The following is a 21,183-nucleotide window of genomic DNA, read 5'->3' as shown; positions in this document are numbered from 1 at the left end:
AAATCAATAAATGATTCTTATTTGTAGATTTTTCTAGTTCTTGTGGTCTTTATACAAGGTCTACGCGTTTCGAGACACTTGGTTTGCTGGGCCTCTCATCAGAACCTGTAAGGTAAGGAAGGAGAAGCCTGTATAAGTTTCAGGAGGGCCCCTATACCTTGTTTGCATTGATTGTTCGTTTCTGTAGAAATAAAGTTACCTTTGTTTGAATGGAGACAGGCGTTTTAGAATAGTGGGAAAACCTGGGTGAAAAAGAGTGAGAAAAGAGGTGTAATAACATCCATCAAAGCCTGACTCATAGGTATGCACTTAGTTAGAGAGATGGCTTACTTTTCAGTGTGGAGGACGGAAGGGGAACGATTATATCTGCTCTATTGGGGTGATCCTCATTTGGGTGCTGGGGATAGAGTAAGGGAGTTTGTTGAGTATATTGGGGGAAACATTATTGATAGCAACGTCATTTGTTTGAAAAACTTGTTTTGGAAAATTAGATTGGTTACCTTATTGTGGGGCCGATTGGGAGCGCGTCTCTTCTGAGCGCTGGGTTTTAGGTCATCATGTTATCTCCGTTTGGATTATCCTTGGAGCTGAAAGGGTTTAAACTCGGGTTAGCTGGGGAAGTTGTGACTACGTACTCGTTGGTGCGAAGATGTGGCAGCGGGGCGTACCTGCGTTTTTCAATCGATTACTTCCACGTTAGTCAGTCGGTTTCTTCTGCGCTTCCAGTCTCGTTGGTGCTGACGTGTAGAGCGTCGGCATGTTAAATGGTCTTTTGATTGGTTCTCATTATATAGACATAGAAGAAAGACTTTGTTATGTCATTTAATGCGTGCCTTCTACAAATTCGTATACTGAATGGATCTAATGAAATACTTATGGAGGCGCATGCTAGAAATGGAAAACATTCTAGCGAAGACCATTAATGGGTAGAGATGAGCAATTTAAAAGGTGTCCACCACATGTCTGGTGATTAATAAAATTGGGTTGCTACCTATATGTGCTTAGTAAGAAGTGCTTGTCTCCAGTTCATTACAATGGGGAGAGGCCAGCAACGGTCAAGAGGAAGAGTACGATTCAACACACAACCATGGGAGATGACAACCAGACGACAGAACTACAAAAACTAGATACATCATTAGTTTATAACTTATCCAAAAGAATTCTAACCAAAGATGAACAAAGCATCTTAGAGAAAGGTTTATCTTTTGTTCCTGCAAAACATACAGACTTTATAAGACTGAAAACAGAGGTAATTGAATTCTGCAGAAAAATAAGACTTAAAACCTTTTTTTCGCTCAATCCACTCACTGAGATTCAAAATGACACTGGTCTCAAGAAAAAATCTACCTTCTGTCCACCTGCTAATAAAATCCCAAAAGAAGTAGTCATTTTTGAAAAAACCCTACTTTCAGCCATAACTGACATGGAAAACAACAGAAAATGGGTCAAATTCAATACAACAAAACCTCAAACTGAAGCCCTTTCCAAACTCCCAAAACATACTTCTATTATAATCAAACAGGCCGACAAAAGTGGGTCAATAGTCATTCTAGACAAAGAAGACTATATAAGGGAGGTCACCAGGCAACTGGATGATATCCAATGCTACAGGAAAATAAACAGAGATCCAACTCTTTAACTCCAGAATATTCTGTTTCCAATTCTTACTAAAGGTCTAGAAAAAGGTTTCCTTTCAAAAAAAGAATTCGAATTCCTACAAAATAAAAATCCAAGGACACCTTTGTTCTACGTCCTCCCAAAGATCCATAAAAGTGAAACGGCACCACCCGGCAGACCAATCATCTCTGGCTGTGACTGCTTGATGGAATCCTATCTCGAAATTCGTGGACTACTTTCTAAAACCTTTTATAGTTGAAGTACCATCTTTCCTAGCAGATACAACAGACTTGATTAACAAATTGTCATTCATTGACTTCGTCCCAGAATCACACCACCTAGTAACACTCGACGTGGTTTCACTATACACACAAATACCTCAGGACGAAGGTCTTTCTGTAATCCAATCATACCTAGAAACAAGACAAAATCCAAAAGTCCCGATTATGAAACTAGCCAACTTCGCACTTAAAAAGAACTATTTCAACTTCAACGGCGAATTCTATTTCCAAGTCAAAGGAGTGGCTATGGGTTGTCCATTTGCACCAGAATTGGCGGTACTTTTTATGGCCAAATATGGAGAGAAGTTTATCTCTAATAACAATCCCTTTACTCAGTACATCGGTAAATGGATTCGTTACATAGATGACGTGTTCATGACTTGGACAGGGTCTCTAGAAAATCTAAGAAATTTCCATGACTGGTTAAATAATCGAACCACGGACATACAATTTACTTTAAACCATTCTCAGATCAAAATCGCTTTTCTGGATGTAGAAATCTATCCATCTGACAATGGTTTGGCCACTACCTTGTACAAAAAGACAACCAATAGAAATAAGACCTTACACTTCTCAAGTTACCATCCGAGGAACTTACGCGAAAATTTGCCTTACGGCCAATTCTTGCGCATAAGACGAAATTGTCAACACAAAGATGAATATATGGCCCATGCTACCACATTGTCTGAAAACTTGAAGGAAAGAGGATACCCCAAGAAACTCTTGAAAAGAGCAATGAAAAGAGCTTGGTGGACCCCAAGGGAAGATTTACTAAAAAAGACTGAGAGGCAACCACTCCAAAGGATTGTCTGTGTCTCCACATTTTGTCCTAACTCAAACTTATTGAAAAAGTGCATCGTACAAAACTGGCACTTGATCAAAAATCTGGATGCCTCATTCAACCAAAACCCACTGTTTGCTTTTAAAAAAGACCGCAATATTGCCAACCAAATTGTTCGAGCAGCAATGCCGCAAAAGAAACCTACTACTGTGCGAGACTTTGTAGGACTTCAACCAATCCAAGGCCATCACCGATGCGGCACTTGCATCTGCTGTGATTCCACAATTGAAGGAGATCTCTTCGAACACAATTCCATCTATTGGAAACACGAATCGTTCACCAATTGTAAAAGCAAATCAGTTGTTTACGCGATACGTTGCCCTTGCAACCTCCTATACATAGGAAAGACCAGCCAAGAAATCAGAACCAGAGTGTCCCAACATAAATCCCGGATTAACAAAAACTTATTAACAGCTCCATTGGTTAATCATTGGCGAACTAAAAACCACCTAATTGAAGATCTAAAATGGACAGTTCTTGCCAAAGTAATACGTGATGCACGAGACGGCGATTTGGAACAGAAACGTTCTAGGACAGAGGCTATGCTAATCCTTAAATTTAACACTGCTACTAATGGCCTCAACGAACTTTCTGAACTCTACAACTTAAACTAAAACCCCATTGCAATGAACTGGAGACAAGCACTTCTTACTAAGCACATATAGGTAGCAACCCAATTTTATTAATCACCAGACATGTGGTGGACACCTTTTAAATTGCTCATCTCTACCCATTAATGGTCTTCGCTAGAATGTTTTCCATTTCTAGCATGCGCCTCCATAAGTATTTCATTAGATCCATTCAGTATACGAATTTGTAGCACTTTTATTCGTTTTTCATTTCAAAAATGTTATTTACCTTGGGGAACATGAATTTGGCCAAGGCACGCATTAAATGACATAACGAAGTCTTTCTTCTATGTCTATATAATGAGAACCAATCAAAAGACCTTTTAACATGCCGACGCTCTATACGTCAGCACCAACGAGACTGGAAGCGCAGAAGAAACCGACTGACTAACGTGGAAGTAACCGATTGAAAAACGCAGGTACGCCCCGCTGCCACATCTTCGCACCAACGAGTACGTAGTCACAACTTCCCCAGCTAACTCGAGTTTAAACCCTTTCAGCTCCAAGGATAATCCAAACGGGGATAACATGATGACCTAAAACCCAGCGCTCAGAAGAGACGCGCTCCCAATCGGCCCCACAATAAGGTAACCAATCTAATTTTCCAAAACAAGTTTTTCAAACAAATGACGTTGCTATCAATAATGTTTCCCCCAATATACTCAACAAACTCCCTTACTCTATCCCCAGCACCCAAATGAGGGTCACCCCAATTGAGCAGATACAATCGTTCCCCTTCCGTCCTCCACACTGAAAAGTAAGCCATCTCTCTAACTAAGTGCATACCAATGAGTCAGGCTTTAATGGATGTTATTACACCTCTTTTCTCACTCTTTTTCACCCACGTTTTCCCACTATTCTAAAACGCCTGTCTCCATTCAAACAAAGGTAACTTTATTTCTACAGAAACGAACAATCAATGCAAACAAGGTATAGGGGCCCTCCTGAAACTTATACAGGCTTCTCCTTCCTTACCTTACAGGTCCTGATGAGAGGCCCAGCAAACCAAGGGTCTCAAAACGCGTAGACCTTGTAAAAAGACCACAAGAACTAGAAAAATCTACAAATAAGAATCATTTATTGATTCATATGTCTTTTTGAATGTCCTTCTTCTGTGGTCCAAACAGAAAAGAGTGTAAAATACGTTGTTTTTTTGTGTTCATTTCCTGATCAAAATAGCCTGCGTGAACGTATGAGTGGACAAGAGTGTTTGGTATGTGAGATCAGCATGTTAGTTGCGAGTGAATAATCGGTGTGGTGTTACTATTATGAACTTTTTTTGTGTATTGTGATTCTCTGTTTTAAAAAAATTGCTTCGGCAATAGGAAGGTCTAAAATTTCTAAAGAAATATTATTAAATACTGATTAATTCAAGCAAAAGAAAAGTCTTTGACACTTTTTGTTGCATTTTCAAAATGTGTCCTCCTAAATAATATTGAGTCTAAAGACTAAGTGCAGTACTTGCAACATTACTGTTCAATCTAATAGAGGCTCAGCTTTACTGCCTCCAGCCTACCTCCAGTTTTGGTCACGGTTGATGTAACTAAGGCATTGACTACGGTTTTTCTAGTTGCTTCTGGTAGCATCCAACAGATTTTTCGCAGCCATTTAACGATTGTGAAGCAGGTTGCTGCAACTTTGACGGATTGAGGATGCATACTAAGTGCATCGTCAATTATGATGCCTAAATTTCGGACTTGTGGCGAGGGGATGGGAGATCCCCCATTTTGCATGGCCAATGTTGCTGGTTCCAAAGGTCTTTCTGTTTTCCCAGCACCTCTGTTTTCTCACTGTTTAATTTCAAAAAATTATTTTGCATCCAAGATGCTATGGTGTTTAGGCCAATTTTTAGAGTAGAAGGGGTAGTTGTATTATGTGAGGATAGAGAGAAGATAATTTGAGAATCATCGGCATAATAAAACATGGATAAGCCGGATTTCTCTGCCAACTCAGCTAATGGTCTTACATAAAGATTAAATATTAGAGGGCTGAGAATGGATCCCTGAGGGACCCCATGGGTAAAAGAGTGGACTTCAGAGCAGGCAGTTTGGGAGAAAACTTGGAAGGTACGGTTGGAGAGGAAGGCAATGAGCCAATTTAAGGCGGCCCCTCCAATACCCTGGGTTTTTAGTGGATTTATAAGCACTGTGTGGGATACTGTGTCAAAGGCGGCGCTCAGATCTAAAAGAATGAGCACCACTGTCTCACCATTGTCTAGATGGTGACGTATGTCTTCCATAACCCCGAGTAGTGTGGTTGCAGTCGAAAAACCTGCTCTAAAGCCTGATTGAGAGGAATGTAGAAGGTGGTATGTTGTGGCATACTGAGTAAGATGACCGTGAATATGTTTTTCTAAGATTTTTGACAACACGGGGAGCAGGGATATAGGACGGTAGTTGCTAGATATCTTTGGGTCAGCATTCGCTTTTTTAAGCAGGGGATGTATCATTGCATGTTTCCATGATGAAGGGATCTTAGATTCTTCTATTGGAGCATTAAGAAGATGAGTTATTACAGATAGTGCTGAGGTATTTAGCTGTTTTAGTATGGATACTGGTGATGGGTCTTTTGGAGATCCAGATTTGATGTTCTTTAAAAGTATTGTTACCTTATCTGTTGTAAGGAGAGGCCATATTGTAAGAGAATGATCTAGATCATGAAGTTTTTCCATTTGGTTTTGGGAGGAGTGTGTTATATCAAAAGAGTGGTGTGATGGATGGGTTATGGTGGACTGCGCTGTCTCTTCCGATACAATATCTAGATACATTTTGTCAACTTTATGAATAAAGAAAGAAGCTAACTCCTCGCATTTAGACTGAGTCAGTGCAGGGGGCTGCATTTGGGTTTTAGATCCAGCTAATTCTTTTACAGTATTGAAGAGAGTTTTCGAGCAATTTGCCGTTTTGGAAATGGTTTCAGTGACAAAATTTGCTCGTGCCTGTTTGCAGAGTTTATGGTATTTGTTTAAAGCAATTTTATAGACCCGTTTGGATGCAGAAGCGTAATCCTTTCTCCATTTTCTTTCTAGGATCTTGCAATTTGTTTTTTCAATTTTGAGTGACTCATCGTACCAAGGCACAGGGGAGCGATGGTTATTAGTTTTTTTGAATGATCAGAGGTAAACAGGTATCTATGGCATCAGTGAGCCAACTGTGCACTGAGGTAGAGAGATGATCGACATTTTGCTCATATGATGGTTTATGGGTGTCTAAGAGATTATTGAGACTATCCATATCTAGTTTTTTCTAGTTTCTTTTCAATGTCCCCAGTGAGCTGGTAGTGGTACCTTTGTTTGATGGCAATGTGAGGACAAAATTGATCAGATAATGGTCTGACCAACTAGTTGGAAGGGCCGATGGGCAGAAAATTGTTGTTAGGTTGGAAAAGATAGGATCCAGAAAATGCCCAGCAATATGTGTCGGGCCAGAGTTTAATAAGTGGAGATTAAGGGAGGCCATGTCAGAAATGAAATTGGAGCTATTTTTACATGCTGTGTTTTCTAGATGTAAATTAATATCTCCTAGAAGGGTGAAATTGGCTGTTTTTATGGTATATGGGGCTATAAGTTCGGCGAAAGTTTAAGACCAGGCTGAGGAGGAATCTGGTGGACGATAAACAAGTGTGCCCGAGAACATAAAATTGGGAGAGAGCGTTAGCTTGAAAAGGGCAGCTTCACAGTTGGGGATGCAGAGATGTTCGAAATCGCATTTGAATTTATTCTTAAAGATAATCGCTATACCTCCACTTAACTTTAAGTTGCGATCCTTTCTTACTATGGCGTAATTAGTGGACAATGCTGCTGTTATGTCTGGGCCTGAGCTCTCATGGAGCCAGGTCTCAGTAAGGAAAACTGCGTCGGGTTGGTCATTAAATAATAAATCGAAGATATCAGATTTGTGTTTAGGCAGCGAGCGACAATTAATACCGATGAAGGTAAAGGCTTTATTATGTGGAGTTTGTGGATTAGGAGCGAGTGATGCATTAAAAGTTCTGCTTTCTAGCTTGCGGGTAAAACTAAAACCGCAATTGACACATGCTTTGAAATCTACAATGAAGTGTGCTTTAGTGCAATTAGGCATCAATGGTGTCTGTAGGGCCTTAAGTTTTTCAACGTTGTATTTGTAATTGTGGGCATGTGACTTGTTGCTGGATTTGAGTAATGTGGCATCGCTACCTGCTCAAAGGTAGGGCCGGAGAGTCTGGCCCTAGGCTCGGTCCAGGCGCGGACGGGCGCAGACAGGCTTGCCTTTAGCGCGCCTTTGGCACGCCGTCGGCGCGCCCGCTGCACGTGTCAGCTGCGCTCCCGCGTGGTAGCATGCATTTGAGCCTGTGCCCGGCCTCTGACTCCTCCCCCTCTCGGAAGATTGGCTAAGACCTAGGGGTGTTGTCTGCAGCGTCAGGAGCGCCTTGAACATCAAAGGATCAGCGAGCAATTTGAATCAACTTTTAAAAGGGGGTGAGTGATTCTAAGTACAAACAAATAATAATGTGACAGTTTTTTAAAAGCAAGCAAGAGCGCAAGCAACACCGGTCAGCGTGATAAATACAGCCTAAATCGCTAGTTTTCGCGCTACGGCGCGCTTTTAGAGCCTGTGCCCCGCCTCTGACTCCTTCCCCTCTCGGCCGATTGGCTAAGGCCTAGGGGTGTTGTCAGGAGCGCCTTGAACGTCAAAGGATCAGCGAGCAATTTGAATCAACTTTTAAAAGGGGGTGAGTGATTCTAAGTACAAACAAATAATAATGTGACAGTTTTTTAAAAGCAAGCAAGAGCGCAAGCAACACCGGTCAGCGCGATGAATACAGCCTAAATCGCAAGTTTTCGCGCTACGGCGCGCTTTTAGAGCCTGTGCCCTGTCTCTGACTCCTCCTCCTCTCGGCCGATTGGTTAAGGCCTAGGGGTGTTGTCTGGAGCGTCATGAGCGCCTTGAACGTCAAAGGATCAGCGAGCAATTTGAATCAACTTTTAAAAGGGGGTGAGTGATTCTAAGTACAAACAAATAATAATGTGACAGTTTTTTAAAAGCAAGCAAGAGCGCAAGCAACACCGGTCAACGCGATGAATACAGCCTAAATCACTAGTTTTCGCGCTACAGTGCGCTTTTAGAGCCTGTGCCCCGCCTCTGACTCCTCCCGCTCTCGGCCGATTGGCTAAGGCCTCGGGGTGTTGTCTGGAGCGTCAGGAGCGCCTTGAACGTCAAAGGAGCAGCGAGCAATTTGAATCAACTTTTAAAAGGGGGGGAGTGATTCTAAGTACAAACAAATAATAATGTGACAGTTTTTTAAAAGCAAGCAAGAGCGCAAGCAACACCGGTCAGCGCGATGAATACAGCCTAAATCCTGAGATCGAATTTCTATTTCTAAAGAAAATATACAACAAACTATCACATTTTTATTTTTGCAGCTTGGAAACAATGCTGAACTCATCTCTTCGCCTGAGGACACCTACAGCATATCATCAAACCCAAGGTAACAAAGGAAGGAAACAGTAGCCTATGCATTTTGTTAAGCAACCCTTATACTGTGAAGATTAAAGAGGTGGAAGATATATAAAGATAACCAAACATTGGGACTGCTTAATACTCTTGCAATGTACATTGGAAAAGACAGCGACTCCTCAGCTTGAAATTGCAGTTGACCATTTACAAATGCTTTCTACTGAATCTAGCAGGAGCATCTGGAGTTTTGAACATTGAACTAACTATATGCCAAGAGGAAATATGGGAAATTCTACTGGTTAACCAATAACACCAACTAAGGTGAATATACACAGCCAGACATTAATAACCAGCAGTTCAGTAACTATCGACAGACTTATACGAGAGGTACTTGATCCAAAATCCAGAGTTTATTGTAATCATATGCAACTAATTTCTCATTTCGGTGCACAAATAACATCATTATTTTGATTATATACCAAGAGGCAACAAAAAGACAAACTGTTCACCTGTATGAGAAATGGCAAAGCAGACATTGCCATAGTCCATAATGGCCCCTGGCTCAGAAAGTGTCAGACCAAATTAAGAATTGATGGTAGATAGAAGACATCCCAGCGTATGAAATAATTATGGACATGATAATGACTGTAAATGCGATACTAGTCATTTTGTAACTGCCCCGTTATTTTTGATCACTGGACACACATAACATGCAATCTGCAATTAATGGGAATCTCAATATATTTAATCCTGATTGTTACCTGCTGCCATTGCTTTCTCACTTTGCAGTTGGGAGGCCCACCAGCAGGTTTTAAGACCTTGATCTTCTATTGGCAAAGTGTATGATTGCTATGAAATGGAAAGTCACATCCGCCCTCTCATTAAGGGATGGGGATTAAAACTGCAAAAGTGGACAGAGTCCAAAACTATTTTATTGCACAAAGAGAAAAGAAAGAGCCTCAGGATAATTCCAGTGTCAGACCAGTGGAATGATTTATTTGTTAAATGTGGTGAAATAAACAAGGAAGATGCATTACCACCCAGAACACCTCAGGGCAATATGCACGTAATAGTGTTGAGGCACTGTTAAAATTTCAATTAGAAAAACATGCGTAATAATTGACTGATACCAAATGCGTCGAATGTGTTCACCCATGTGCCAAAATGGAAAATGTATCTTGAAAGTAAAATGCGTTTATATTGTGCCCCATAATGTTACAATATTAATATTAAGATAGACTAAGTGAAACCAAGGATTGTTGGACACATTGTTTGGGTTGATACCACTGTTCTTTGTCCTGATGAAGACCCCATAGAAGTCAAAACGTTGATGAACTCCACGTTGCCAATGGATTTGTTGAAATCCATGCCCGAAATGTTGGGGTCCCCTCATCACAAATACATTTAACACTTCTTTATCTACTACTATTCCCCCCTCATGGTCTACCACAAAGATACATCCTATATTCAAAAAGAGTGACCGTATGTCGCCCAAGTGCTATCAACCTACTAATATATTAAAATTATCGGCAGAGTTATTTATGATTGCTTGGTCGAATGGGCAGCTGTTGAGGACCCACTCTCCCCTTTTCAATTTGGATTCCGGCCAAAACTAGGAACCAATGAACAATGTCTGAACTTGGCTCCGATTATTTTTAAATATACTAAGGTCAAGAGCTCACCCATATACTTAGCGTTCATGGATTTATCCACAGCCTTTGACTCAGTGAACAGAACCAAACGCCGGTTAATGTTCCTGGATCAAGGTGTGGAACGCCCCTCTGGTGAATTTCTTGTACTACCTCCACTCAGACCTCTCAGTTCGGGTCTGCTTAAATTCTTATGGGGAGCTTTTCTCTGAATTCCCCCTGAAGAGTGGTGTGAGGCAAGGATATACTGGCACCCTTATTATTTATTTTATATATCAATGGATTAACAGCCCACTTATCCACTTCTCACACAGTTATACCCAGAATCGCAGGCTCTCCACTTCCCGCTTTACTGTACTCTGATGATGCGGTTTTACTAGCACTCACCCCAAAAGCATCAGGTGGACTGCTTCATTTCTTTTATGCAAAATCTGTACCTAATTACAAATTATTCTAAGTCACATATCATGTCCTGTGGCCCGGGCAAATTAAGTCTAAATAAAATCAGTATTAATGGGCATGTTTTGACGACCGTTGACAATTTTTGTTATTTGGGAATAAATTTGAACTCATCGGGGGGTCATGGAATCCTCATCTTGCTCAGGCCAGTGGTAAATTAAACAAAACTGCGGGTACAGTTTGCAACTTCATTAGACTGCAAATTAGGGGACTGTGTATCCACCACTGAAAAGTTTATAACTCACAATGCATCAGTGTCGCCACTTACGGAGCTGGAGTCTGGGGTTTCAGTAAATGCTGTTCTCTACAGGCCAAGGAAAACTGCTTTCTGCGACAGTTGCTGAGTTCACCACCGTCCACTTCTAGTCTTATCACCCATTTTGAGTTAAACCAGAGTTTCATAGGGGATAAGATTCAGCTGGCGCCACTTTTACTATGGCTTAGTATTTGGTTGAATCCAGGTGCTAAGCTCTGTAAGGACATCATATCTGAATGCCTGAAGCTGGCTAAGGCACGCTCCATACCTTGGCTGAATTATATAAAGGATACTCTCGGTTCCCTTGGTATATCCTGGTTGTTCACCGAACCCAGTCTTATGCCTAAAAATGCAAAGATGGAGGTGAAAACAGTATTTAAGGACCACAGTGCAAACATTAGATTGGAACATGAGTAATCCAAACCCACGGTGTTGCATTTTTATAGTCTCTTATACACAGACAAACCCCCTCTGTATATTTCTCTTCACCTGTCAAGATGGGAATGATCACCTATTTTCCGCTTCAGAGCAGGGACAATTTATAGGTCCTTATTTTTCAAACACCTTTTAGATCCAGCGGGGAATCCAGTCTCCTCCTGCCCCTGTGATAATCATTCTGCACAATCTCTACCGCACTTTATGTTCTTTTGCAAATTGCAAAGCCTAGCTCGAAATAACTTTTTGATACCCTTGTTATGGAGACTAGGCCTCCGCCGTTGTAGACCAGCCCTCCTTAATTTACAATCCCTGTGTTCACCCGAAATTGTTCTCACTGCCTGTGCCTTTATTGAAAGCAGCACTTAGGCTCGGACACTCAATGATGGGCTAGACTGTTAGAATTTTATGTGTACAGTGGTTCAGTATATGGCGGTGGCAAAGATGTTGGGTCTACCTTTGGGGGATAGAAGGAGCGCATGGCGGACCCTATTTGAGGTTGTTGTTCTCTCTCTATCCCCTTCTCATGCTTTCTTAACTACACCTACTGCTTATAACATCATAATGACTTCTGAAATTTGACTTCTACTTACACTTTTCTGTTCATTTCAAGCTTGGTTATTTGTTGTGACGATGAACCCTGTGCACTCATTTTGAGGGACAATGCCAAGGGAAAATTCGTTTTTTATTTAAGTCTCCCTTGGCATCGTCCCTCGCACTCCACAGCTGATTTAACAAAGAAGTTTATTCCGGTGACACGTTTCACCCGACCTCAGGCTTCTTCACGGCCAAACTGTTAAACATAGTGTCCTATCACCTTATGAAACAAAACAGAAGGGTCGGCTAGGTGTACTATAGGCATAGAAAACAGATGTCAGATGGCTTTTTCAGGCAGGCCATAGCAAATGAAGCTTTAAGCCAATCTTCTCTCTTCGTAGGTTGGGAATATTTCCATGCATATTTCTCTCCGGGCAAGCAACACCAAATATAACAACAACCCACTATGAATCTGTGATAAAATCGAAGTGGAAGAGCCATCATTCCCAAAAAACACTAGTGATAAGTTAACCTCAATGTTTGCTTTAAAAATGTCACAGAGAGAATCTCCCACCTCCTTCCAGAAAGTTCTTAATTTGGGGCACTCGTAGAAGGTATGAATGTCGTTGGCGTTGGATGTCTTACACTTGGGGCATTTAGGAGTAGGCAGCGGGGCGAACGTGTCCTGGCAGGTGTGTAGTAGAGACGAATGGTGACAAAAAAGTGATTCTTTTTTAAATTGGCTGGTTTAATGAATTTGTAGAGTATTTTCAGAGAGGGTTCTAGTAGATCTACAATGTTTGGCTCAAAGGGGGATTGGTTCCAGACCGAAGATTGTGGTGGAAGTTCTATGTCTTCTGCATCTAGAAGCTTCTTATACCAAGTGGAGATTTCTTTCTTCTTTGGCTGTACTTATTGAAAAAGAATTTCCATATCACAATCTCGACTTATATCCCCCTTTTCTGCTTCAAACCAAGATTTAAGTTGTAATTACTTAAACTTAGAAAAACCAGGGCCTATCTTAGCTCTTAATAGCTCTCAAGGGAGGATTCCTTCTACGTCCACCAAATCAGACCAAACGGTTATGCCTGCTCGCTTAATTGGTACAGCCAAACAATCTTGGAGACAGAGTGGTGTCCCAGGGGAGTCCCATATAGGGGCAAATTCTGAATAATATCCGATTCCCCAGCTACATCTCACTTTATACCAAGTTTCCAGGGCAGCTTTAAGGACCTTCAGACGCACTCGTTTAAAGTACCTCGGGCCCCAAACTTATATAAAAAGCCTCCTCCGCCCTCCATCATAGCCATCTCACCCAACAGCCTTCCCCATGATGTCTCCGCTGGTTTAGAGAGTAGCATCCGAACACCTTTGAATTGGAATGCAACAGAATACCATCTGAAGTCTGGGAGAGCCAACCACCCTATGCCTCAATTTCTTCCACAATAGCCTTACTCCTTTATCACCCCAGATAAAGCTCCCTATCTTACTTTGAATCTTACGAATACACAAATTAGGGAAAACCAAGGGAACTACATTAAACAAATAAGTCAACTTGGGGAGCATAACCATCTTCACCAGGTTAACCTTCCCGTAGATTGTCAAGGAAAGATTCCTCCACCTAGCGAAGAGGCGATCAATTTCCTTAATGGTTTTGCTCAAATTGATCTGGGGAATTTTACCCAGTTCTTTAACGATATAAATACCCAAGTATTTTAACTCTCTGCTAGTGGAGCCCTCCCATTGATCGATGTTCCAACACATCACCTCCATTTTGGAAGAATTGGCTAAATAGCAAGAGATAGAACCAAATTCTTCCAAAAGGGCTTCAACCCGCAGAATGGTCGCCCCTGGGTTACTGGTGTATAGTATTATGTCATCTGCATACAGGGCTAGTTTACATTGATAATTCTGAGATTTGAAGGGATAGATTGAGTTATCCAATCTAATGGCTTGCATCAGAGGCTCTATGTAAATATTGAATAACAGAGGTGAAATAGGGCACCCCTGTCTTGTTCCCCTCTGGATATTGAAACAAGAAGTAAGCATACCATTCAACAGAATCTTTGCAGAGGCTCCCTGGTAACATTTCCTCAGTGTTTGAATACAAATGGGGCCAAAGCCCATTGCCCCTAGTACCTCCCAGAGATACACCCAGCAGACCCTGTCAAATGCCTTGGCCGCATCCAAGGCAACTACTGCCAAAGGATCTGATCTTACTATGGCCAGGTCGATATTGCCTTTTAGCAATTGTGTCTGCTCCTGGATATATCTCCCGGTTACAAAGCCTTTCTGATCGATGTTAACTAGGTTTGGGACCAGTTTAGCCAATCTCCCTCCCAGAATACCCATAAAGATCTTATAATCGGCATTCAGCAGGGAGATTGGACGGTAAGAATCGGCTTTTAGTGGGTCCTTTCCAGGTTTAAATATCAATACAATGGTTGCTTCCTTCCAGGAACTAGGGACCTGGCCTTTTGGACTATATACTGAATTAAACAAGGTACCCAGTGCCGGAGTCAATTCATCTGATAGGAGTTTATAAACATCATTTGGCAGCGCATCGATTCCTGATGCTTTATTTTTTTGGGATTTCTTTATTTGATTTTTGATCTCTTCTAAGGTAATAGCGGCATCGAGGAGGTCGCGGCGGGCTTCAGTTAAAGTTGACAAAGATTTACCCCTCAACCAAGTTTGTATTTGGTCTGGGGAGGGGGCCAAGTTCTCTTTATAGAGATCCAAGAAGGGAGAGAGGAGGTAGGTCTGCATTTCCTCTACTCTGCTAGATTTTTCCCCATTGTTGTTTATTATAAGCTCATTAATATTATTTTTTGAGCGGTCAACTCTAGCTTTCCAAGCCAGTAGAGCACCGGCCTTCTCCCCTTACTCAAAGTTTTGCATGCTCTTAGTGAGCCATTGTGCCTTGCACTTCTGGTCCAGTTTTCCCTTATACTCCTGCCTGGTCCCCTCCTGATCTCCTTGGACTTTTGCCAGTCTTCCTGGACTCCTGTGACTGAGTCGATTCCTCTCAACTTCCAATTGCTGGATTCTTCCCTCGATAATGTGTAGCTCCCGGGCTTCAGTTCGATTCTTAGAACAGATAAGGCTATGCAGCCTGCCCCTCAGATTAGCCTTAAAGGCATCCCAGACAAAGTCCATAGTCGTGGAGCTAATATTTAATACAAAATATTCTAAGGAGGATGATTTAATGGCCCGAATAATTTCAGGGTCCAATAGCTTTGTTCTATTGAGCGTCCATCTAGTTTGTAGCGTGTTGCTCTTCCTAAGATATGAAAATAATATTGAAGCATGATCAGAAAGGTGACTTGGCAATACTGAGACCCCCATCAGGCTATCCAGGACATACCTATTAGTTAAAATGTAATCAATCCTGGATGAATGATGATACTTTTTACTATAAAACGTGAACCCCTGAAGATCTCCCCTCTTTGCTCTCCAGACGTCTACCAGATCCAAGTCGTGCAACCGGTTCTTCATAGCTCGATGAATTCGGGGGGCCCCTATATAATGGGTCTGGTTTGACCTATCTTTTAGGGGGTCAAGGAGGACATTAAAATCTCCACCAATGATCAAGAGGGGAGTTGCCATGATTCATTTAGATTGCAGCTTACAGATGTAGGTTGGGTCGTCAACATTTGGTCCATAAAAGGAGGCACAGATTTATTCTGTCCCTCCAAACTCCAACTGTGCCACTATCCACCTCCCCGTCTGGTCTGTCTTCACAGATTTGATAGAACATGAAGCCCCCTGCATGATCAGGATTACAATTCCCCTACTATTAATCATTTGTTGTGAGGTGCAATAGCATTTTATCCAGGGGATTCTAGAAAATGTTGTCTGGCATTCTGCAAAACTCAAGTGTGTCTCTTGTAAGAGTCAAACCTGAGCTGGGGAAAGCTCTAAATATTTCAATATCAGCCTTTGTCTACGTGGACATTTTAACCCATTTACATTCCAGGAAATAAATCTGACTTTACTATCATTTGTGGAAGTTCCTGCCATCAACTTACAAACCCTTGGTGTTGGCTAGACGTGCATTTCCCAGAATTCAAGTGAGACAAGGAATATTTTTTTATTTTATCCACTGCTCCCCACCCAGTGCTCCCCACCCTCCCTCCCCCCACACCCTCCCTCCCCCCACACCCTCCCTCCCCCCCCACACCCTGTGACCCCTTTCCCCATGAGGAACCCTCCCTTCCAATAGGCTAAGCCTATTCGATCACTGCCCCCTCGGGCTTCTAAACAGGTACATGGATACTATTAGTTAGATCTAGGGACTTGATGTTGAGAGACCCCCATAACATCAACACCCTCCCCCTCTACCTTCTGACTTCATTTTAATTTTAACAATGAAGGCATCCACCTCCTCGGTCGTGCGGAACTGATGCATCTGATTGTCCCACATTACGCGTAATAGCGCCGGAAACCTCAACTGAGCCTTTGCCCCCAAACTTTTTAGAGCCTCAAGTCTCTTCCCCAGCTCCCCCTGTCTTGTTGCAGTAACATACGAAATATCTGATCTTATAGAAAAGGGCAATGGGTTTTTACTGGTGGGTGTAAATGTTATAGTACCTTCCTTAAGAGCAGAAGATAAAATTAACTCCTTAACAGAGTATGACAGAAAATTAATCAATATCTTCCTTGGCCTTTGCCTGGATTCCTCTTAAAAGGATCGCGGTGTACCCTTTGGATCTCATGTAGAAGATCAATACTGGGCGAGTTTTTTAAGACTGTTCCCTTTAACAAAGAGATAACAAACCCCTATATATCCCCTCAAGGGCTTCAGGAATATTTAGGAGCCTTCAAATTATTTTTCCTAGAATGATTTTCCAGATGCTCTAGATCATCCTCAAGTTCCTTGTTTTGTGCCGATAATTTTGCCACATCCACTGTAGTAGCATGTATAGCTTCCTTAAGTTTCCGGATCTCTGACTCTATTACGTCCGTCCTTGTGGTGACTTCTTCCAATTTCTGGACTAACACTTCACAAGATGATTGAATAGCCGCCTGGTTTGCTTCTGACACGGAGAACCTGCTAGCCATCTCAGCCTGGTTCATCTCTGAGACCGTAAACCTACTCGTCATCTCTTCCTTCTTGGAGTAGTATGTTAGCCAATGAACGAGTCGTAGAGCTGGTCGTAGAGTCTAAGGCAACGTAGTTCTCTGTGACAGTGTCGCTCGTAGTTTTGGTGACCCTCTGGTGACCTTCCTGACTGTCTTGTATTTCCAGAACAGAGTACCTATTGGAGAGGCTGACTGCAGGGCGAATAGCTAATGCAGTTACTGTTAATCCTAGTTAGGACTATCCTGAACAACACTTTTTATAGGCTCGCCAGTAGTTGCTGTTGAAGTAGACATGACTTTTGTAGCGGTCTAGTTGTTAGCGCGTCACGTGACGTGACGCGGCTACGCACGTTGGCGCCGCGATGCGCGCGCAGGTGTGAGCGCGGAGCGGAGAGAGAGTGAGTGCGCGGCAGTGAGCGTACATAGTGGTGGCCGGCGCTCCTCGGTGTAACTGCTCATTAGTTGTGTTAATAAATCATAGCAGAAGGATCACCGTGTTCCGAGTGTTCATTGACCAACATTACAGTGGCGACGAGGTCGGGACGGAAACCAGACCGACGGGGAAGCGCAGTAGAGGGCAACACTCCACGTGGCCCCACGAGTCAAAGGAAGACACGCCACCAGGCCATCAAGCCCAAACAAAACACCGCACAGGCCGCCTGGAAGGGGGAAGTCACGGGATACGCCCCAGCCAACTGCGGAGGTCGACCCCAGGCACAGAGCATCCGAGGAGCGTGGCAGTGCCACGGTACAATAACCGAACCACATACAGGCCAAAGAGACGACGCCGTCCACAACCAACAAAAGCACACGAGCTGCCTTCGCACGTAATCAAGCACATAAAGCGCTGCACTGGCTACCAAAGAGGAGGAAGTGGGGTCCAGTGACAAGAGCCCCCAGAGGATCAAGCACACAAGAAACAACGACAACACCCCAGGCAGCCCCCCGAGCAAAGCCACCGACGAAACAAGCACCAAGGAAGCAAAGATGAGTACCCCGGCAGGGTATGCGATTGCACCGGTGCAATTCCTAACGAAACCCGGTGAACCAATGATGAAATGGGAGGACTGGAAGGAATACATAGACAATTTCATAGGGGTTTTGGAGGACGAGAACGAAGAAAAATTCACGCCCCAGAGGAAAAAACGCATCCTGCTACTAAATCTAGGGCCCGAAGGGCTGAGAATATACAAGAGCCTAGTGCCCACGAAGAGAGAAGACACAGACGATGATGTGTATGCGCACGCGGTGGAGGACCTGGATGAGCGATACCGCCCCACCGTCTGTGTTTCGGTAGACAGATATAATTTCCAGCAAAGGAAACAAAAGGTGGGGGAATCCATCGAAGAGTATGTAGCAGCACTGAGGAAGCTAGCAGCCCCGTGCAGGTACGCACTGTGGGAAGACGAATTTATAAAAGATCAGGTGATCATGCACACCACCAGTACAAACGTGCAAGACAAGCTGTGGGCGAGTGGGGACACCACACTCAAGGAAGTAATGGTCATAGTGAAGAGGGCGGAACTCTCAAAGAGGTGCGCCGATGCTACCAGAAAAGACACAGGCACCCCAACCATGGTGAACAGGATACAGGAGGGAGATCACCGCAGGGACCAGAAAACCAAGTCTCCCACAACCAAAGGGACCAGCAGATGGCAAGGGAAACAAGCGGACGGTGAGAGCAAGAAAACGTGCTACAGGTGTGGAAGTTGGTCCCACGAAGCCCACGACAGACGTTGCCCGGCCTTCAGAGCCAAATGCATGCACTGCGGTATCATGGGCCACTACGAGAAGGTGTGTCGGAAGAAACAACAGAAGGGAGTGGTGAAATACATGGACCAAAGCGCGGAAGACCAGGAAGACGCCACGGAGGAAGAGGTGGTCACCGTACTGTGCATATACGATCAGGTACTGAGCGTGGATGCCAAGAGATCAACCAAACCGGTCCTGGAGATGTCCATGGGCGGCATAACCATCTCTGTTGTGGCAGACACCGGATCCCCATTCACCATCGTACAGCGTGCAGTGTGGGTAGAACAATTCCAACCCAAGTTGGGCCCTGGGCTGGAGAAACTAGACATACGACCGGTAACATACAATGGTGATCGCATTCCCATGCTAGGGTTCCGACGTCTGTTGTTCGAGTTCAGAGGCCGTGCAGCGTGGTGCAAGCTGTATGTGGCCGAGAAAGGACCCTCCGTCCTGGGATGGTTGGACCAGGGCGACCTGGGCATAAAACTCGACCCAGGAGGAAAGGAACAGATCCTGCTCACAGACCAGGTGGAATGGCTGGACATGGACAGATGGAAAGAAAACTACCCAAGAGTGTTTGGGGGCGCAGTAGGAAAAATGGAGAAATTTCAACACAAAATAGTACTTAAGGAAGGAGCCACACCAGTAGCACACAAGGTGAGGAATGTGCCCATTGCAGTAAGGGAAGCTGTCCAGACGGAACTCCAAGATCTGGAGAAGAAGGGCATCATAGAACCCATAACCTGTGCCGAATGGTTGGCGCCTTTGGTGGTCGTGATGAAACCCAACGGGAAGGTCAGGCTCTGCGTAGACTTGAGAGAACTCAATAAGAACATAGTGGTGGAGAAATTTCCCCTTCCCAAGATAGAGGAGATGCTGGCACGAACCAGAGGAATCCAGTGGTACTCCACCATCGACCTGACATCAGCTTACCACCAGGTAGCCCTACACCCGGACAGCAAAAGTCTCACATCGTTCATTACCCCGTTTGGGTGCTACAGATTCTGTCGCATGCCGTTCGGGCTAGCCTCGGCGGCGGCCGTGTTCCAGAAGATGATGCACCAACTGTTCAGAGACTGCAAGGACGTGCAGTACTTCCAGGACGATATACTGGTGATGGGCAGAGATAGGAGGGACCATGACCGGACACTGGAAAAGGTATTACGGACACTGGAAGCTAAAGGTCTCACGGCGGAATGGTCGAAATGCCGGTTGGGAATGCAATCGGTGACCTATTTAGGCCACGAAATAGGGCAACAGGGGGTCACCCCCAAGATGGAGAACGTGAAGGCCATCGTTGAAGCTCCGGCCCCCAAGAACAAGGAGGAGGTCAGGTCTTTCCTGGGGATGGCGGAGTACTACAGTAAATTCGTGGTACAATTCGCATCCAAGACCTATAACTTGAGGAGGCTGACCAGAGAAAGCACGGTGTTCCAATGGACACCGGAAGCCCAAGCGGAATTTGAAGTCATCAAAAAAGGGATCCTAGAAGCAATGCCTCTCAAGGGTTATGACCCGCAAGGCGCCACCATACTCATCACGGACGCCAGCGACAAGGGGTTGGGCGCTGTACTCATGCAAGACCGAGGAAGTGGAGACATGGAGACAATAAGCTTCGCCTCCAGAGCACTGACGGAGACAGAAGGCAAGTACAGCGTCATTGAGAAGGAGATGTTAGCGGTAGTGTGGGCCATGACGAGATTCCGGCAATTCCTATGGGGTACCCGATTCCTGCTCAAAACGGACCACAAGCCGCTAGTGAAGGTTCTGACATCGTGTGGACACGCCAGCGCCACACCCAGGATATCGAAAATGTCCCTAAAATTGTTGGACTACAGATATGACGTAGAGTACATCCCGGGAAACAAGAACCGAGTGGCAGACTACCTGAGCCGAGCGGCGGCCATGGAGCCGGGAGAAGAAGACCCTGCGGACAGAGGGGAGATGGTGGCTCTCATTGAGGATCAAGAGAAGATCATCAGCAGACAGGAGTGGACAGCCGCGTATGACGAAGATGCGGACCTGATGGAGGCAAAAGTTCACATCACCCAAGGGTGGCCCGATAAGAAAAAGGTGAAACCCAACCTCAAACCTTTTTATGAAGTGAGAGAGGAACTGACTGTGGGAGATGAGGGCATATTCATATACCGGGGAGACAGAGTAATTCCCCCCACGAATCTCATCAACAAACTACTGGACCTATTACA

The 21,183-nt window shown here is 44.0% G+C and overlaps 1 protein-coding gene across 1 annotated transcript in view; it reads left to right on the top strand.

Moving 5' to 3' along the window:
* The window catches only part of LOC146860526 (uncharacterized), a 53,134-nt gene that overhangs the window by 9,818 nt on the left and 22,133 nt on the right, over window positions 1-21,183 (top strand). Inside the window, exon 2 of the mRNA XM_085646354.1 lies at window positions 8,770-8,834. Within this exon, the coding sequence (XP_085502480.1) occupies window positions 8,780-8,834 (55 nt within the window). The 5' untranslated portion in view covers window positions 8,770-8,779. The remainder of the gene's footprint in view (window positions 1-8,769; window positions 8,835-21,183) is intronic.

The sequence above is a fragment of the Triturus cristatus genome, chromosome 3_1 (assembly GCF_964204655.1).
Source record: "Triturus cristatus chromosome 3_1, aTriCri1.1, whole genome shotgun sequence".
Lineage (NCBI taxonomy): Eukaryota > Metazoa > Chordata > Amphibia > Caudata > Salamandridae > Triturus > Triturus cristatus.
The sequence above is the reverse complement of the archived record's forward strand: the minus strand, read 5'-3'. Positions and strand labels throughout refer to the sequence as shown.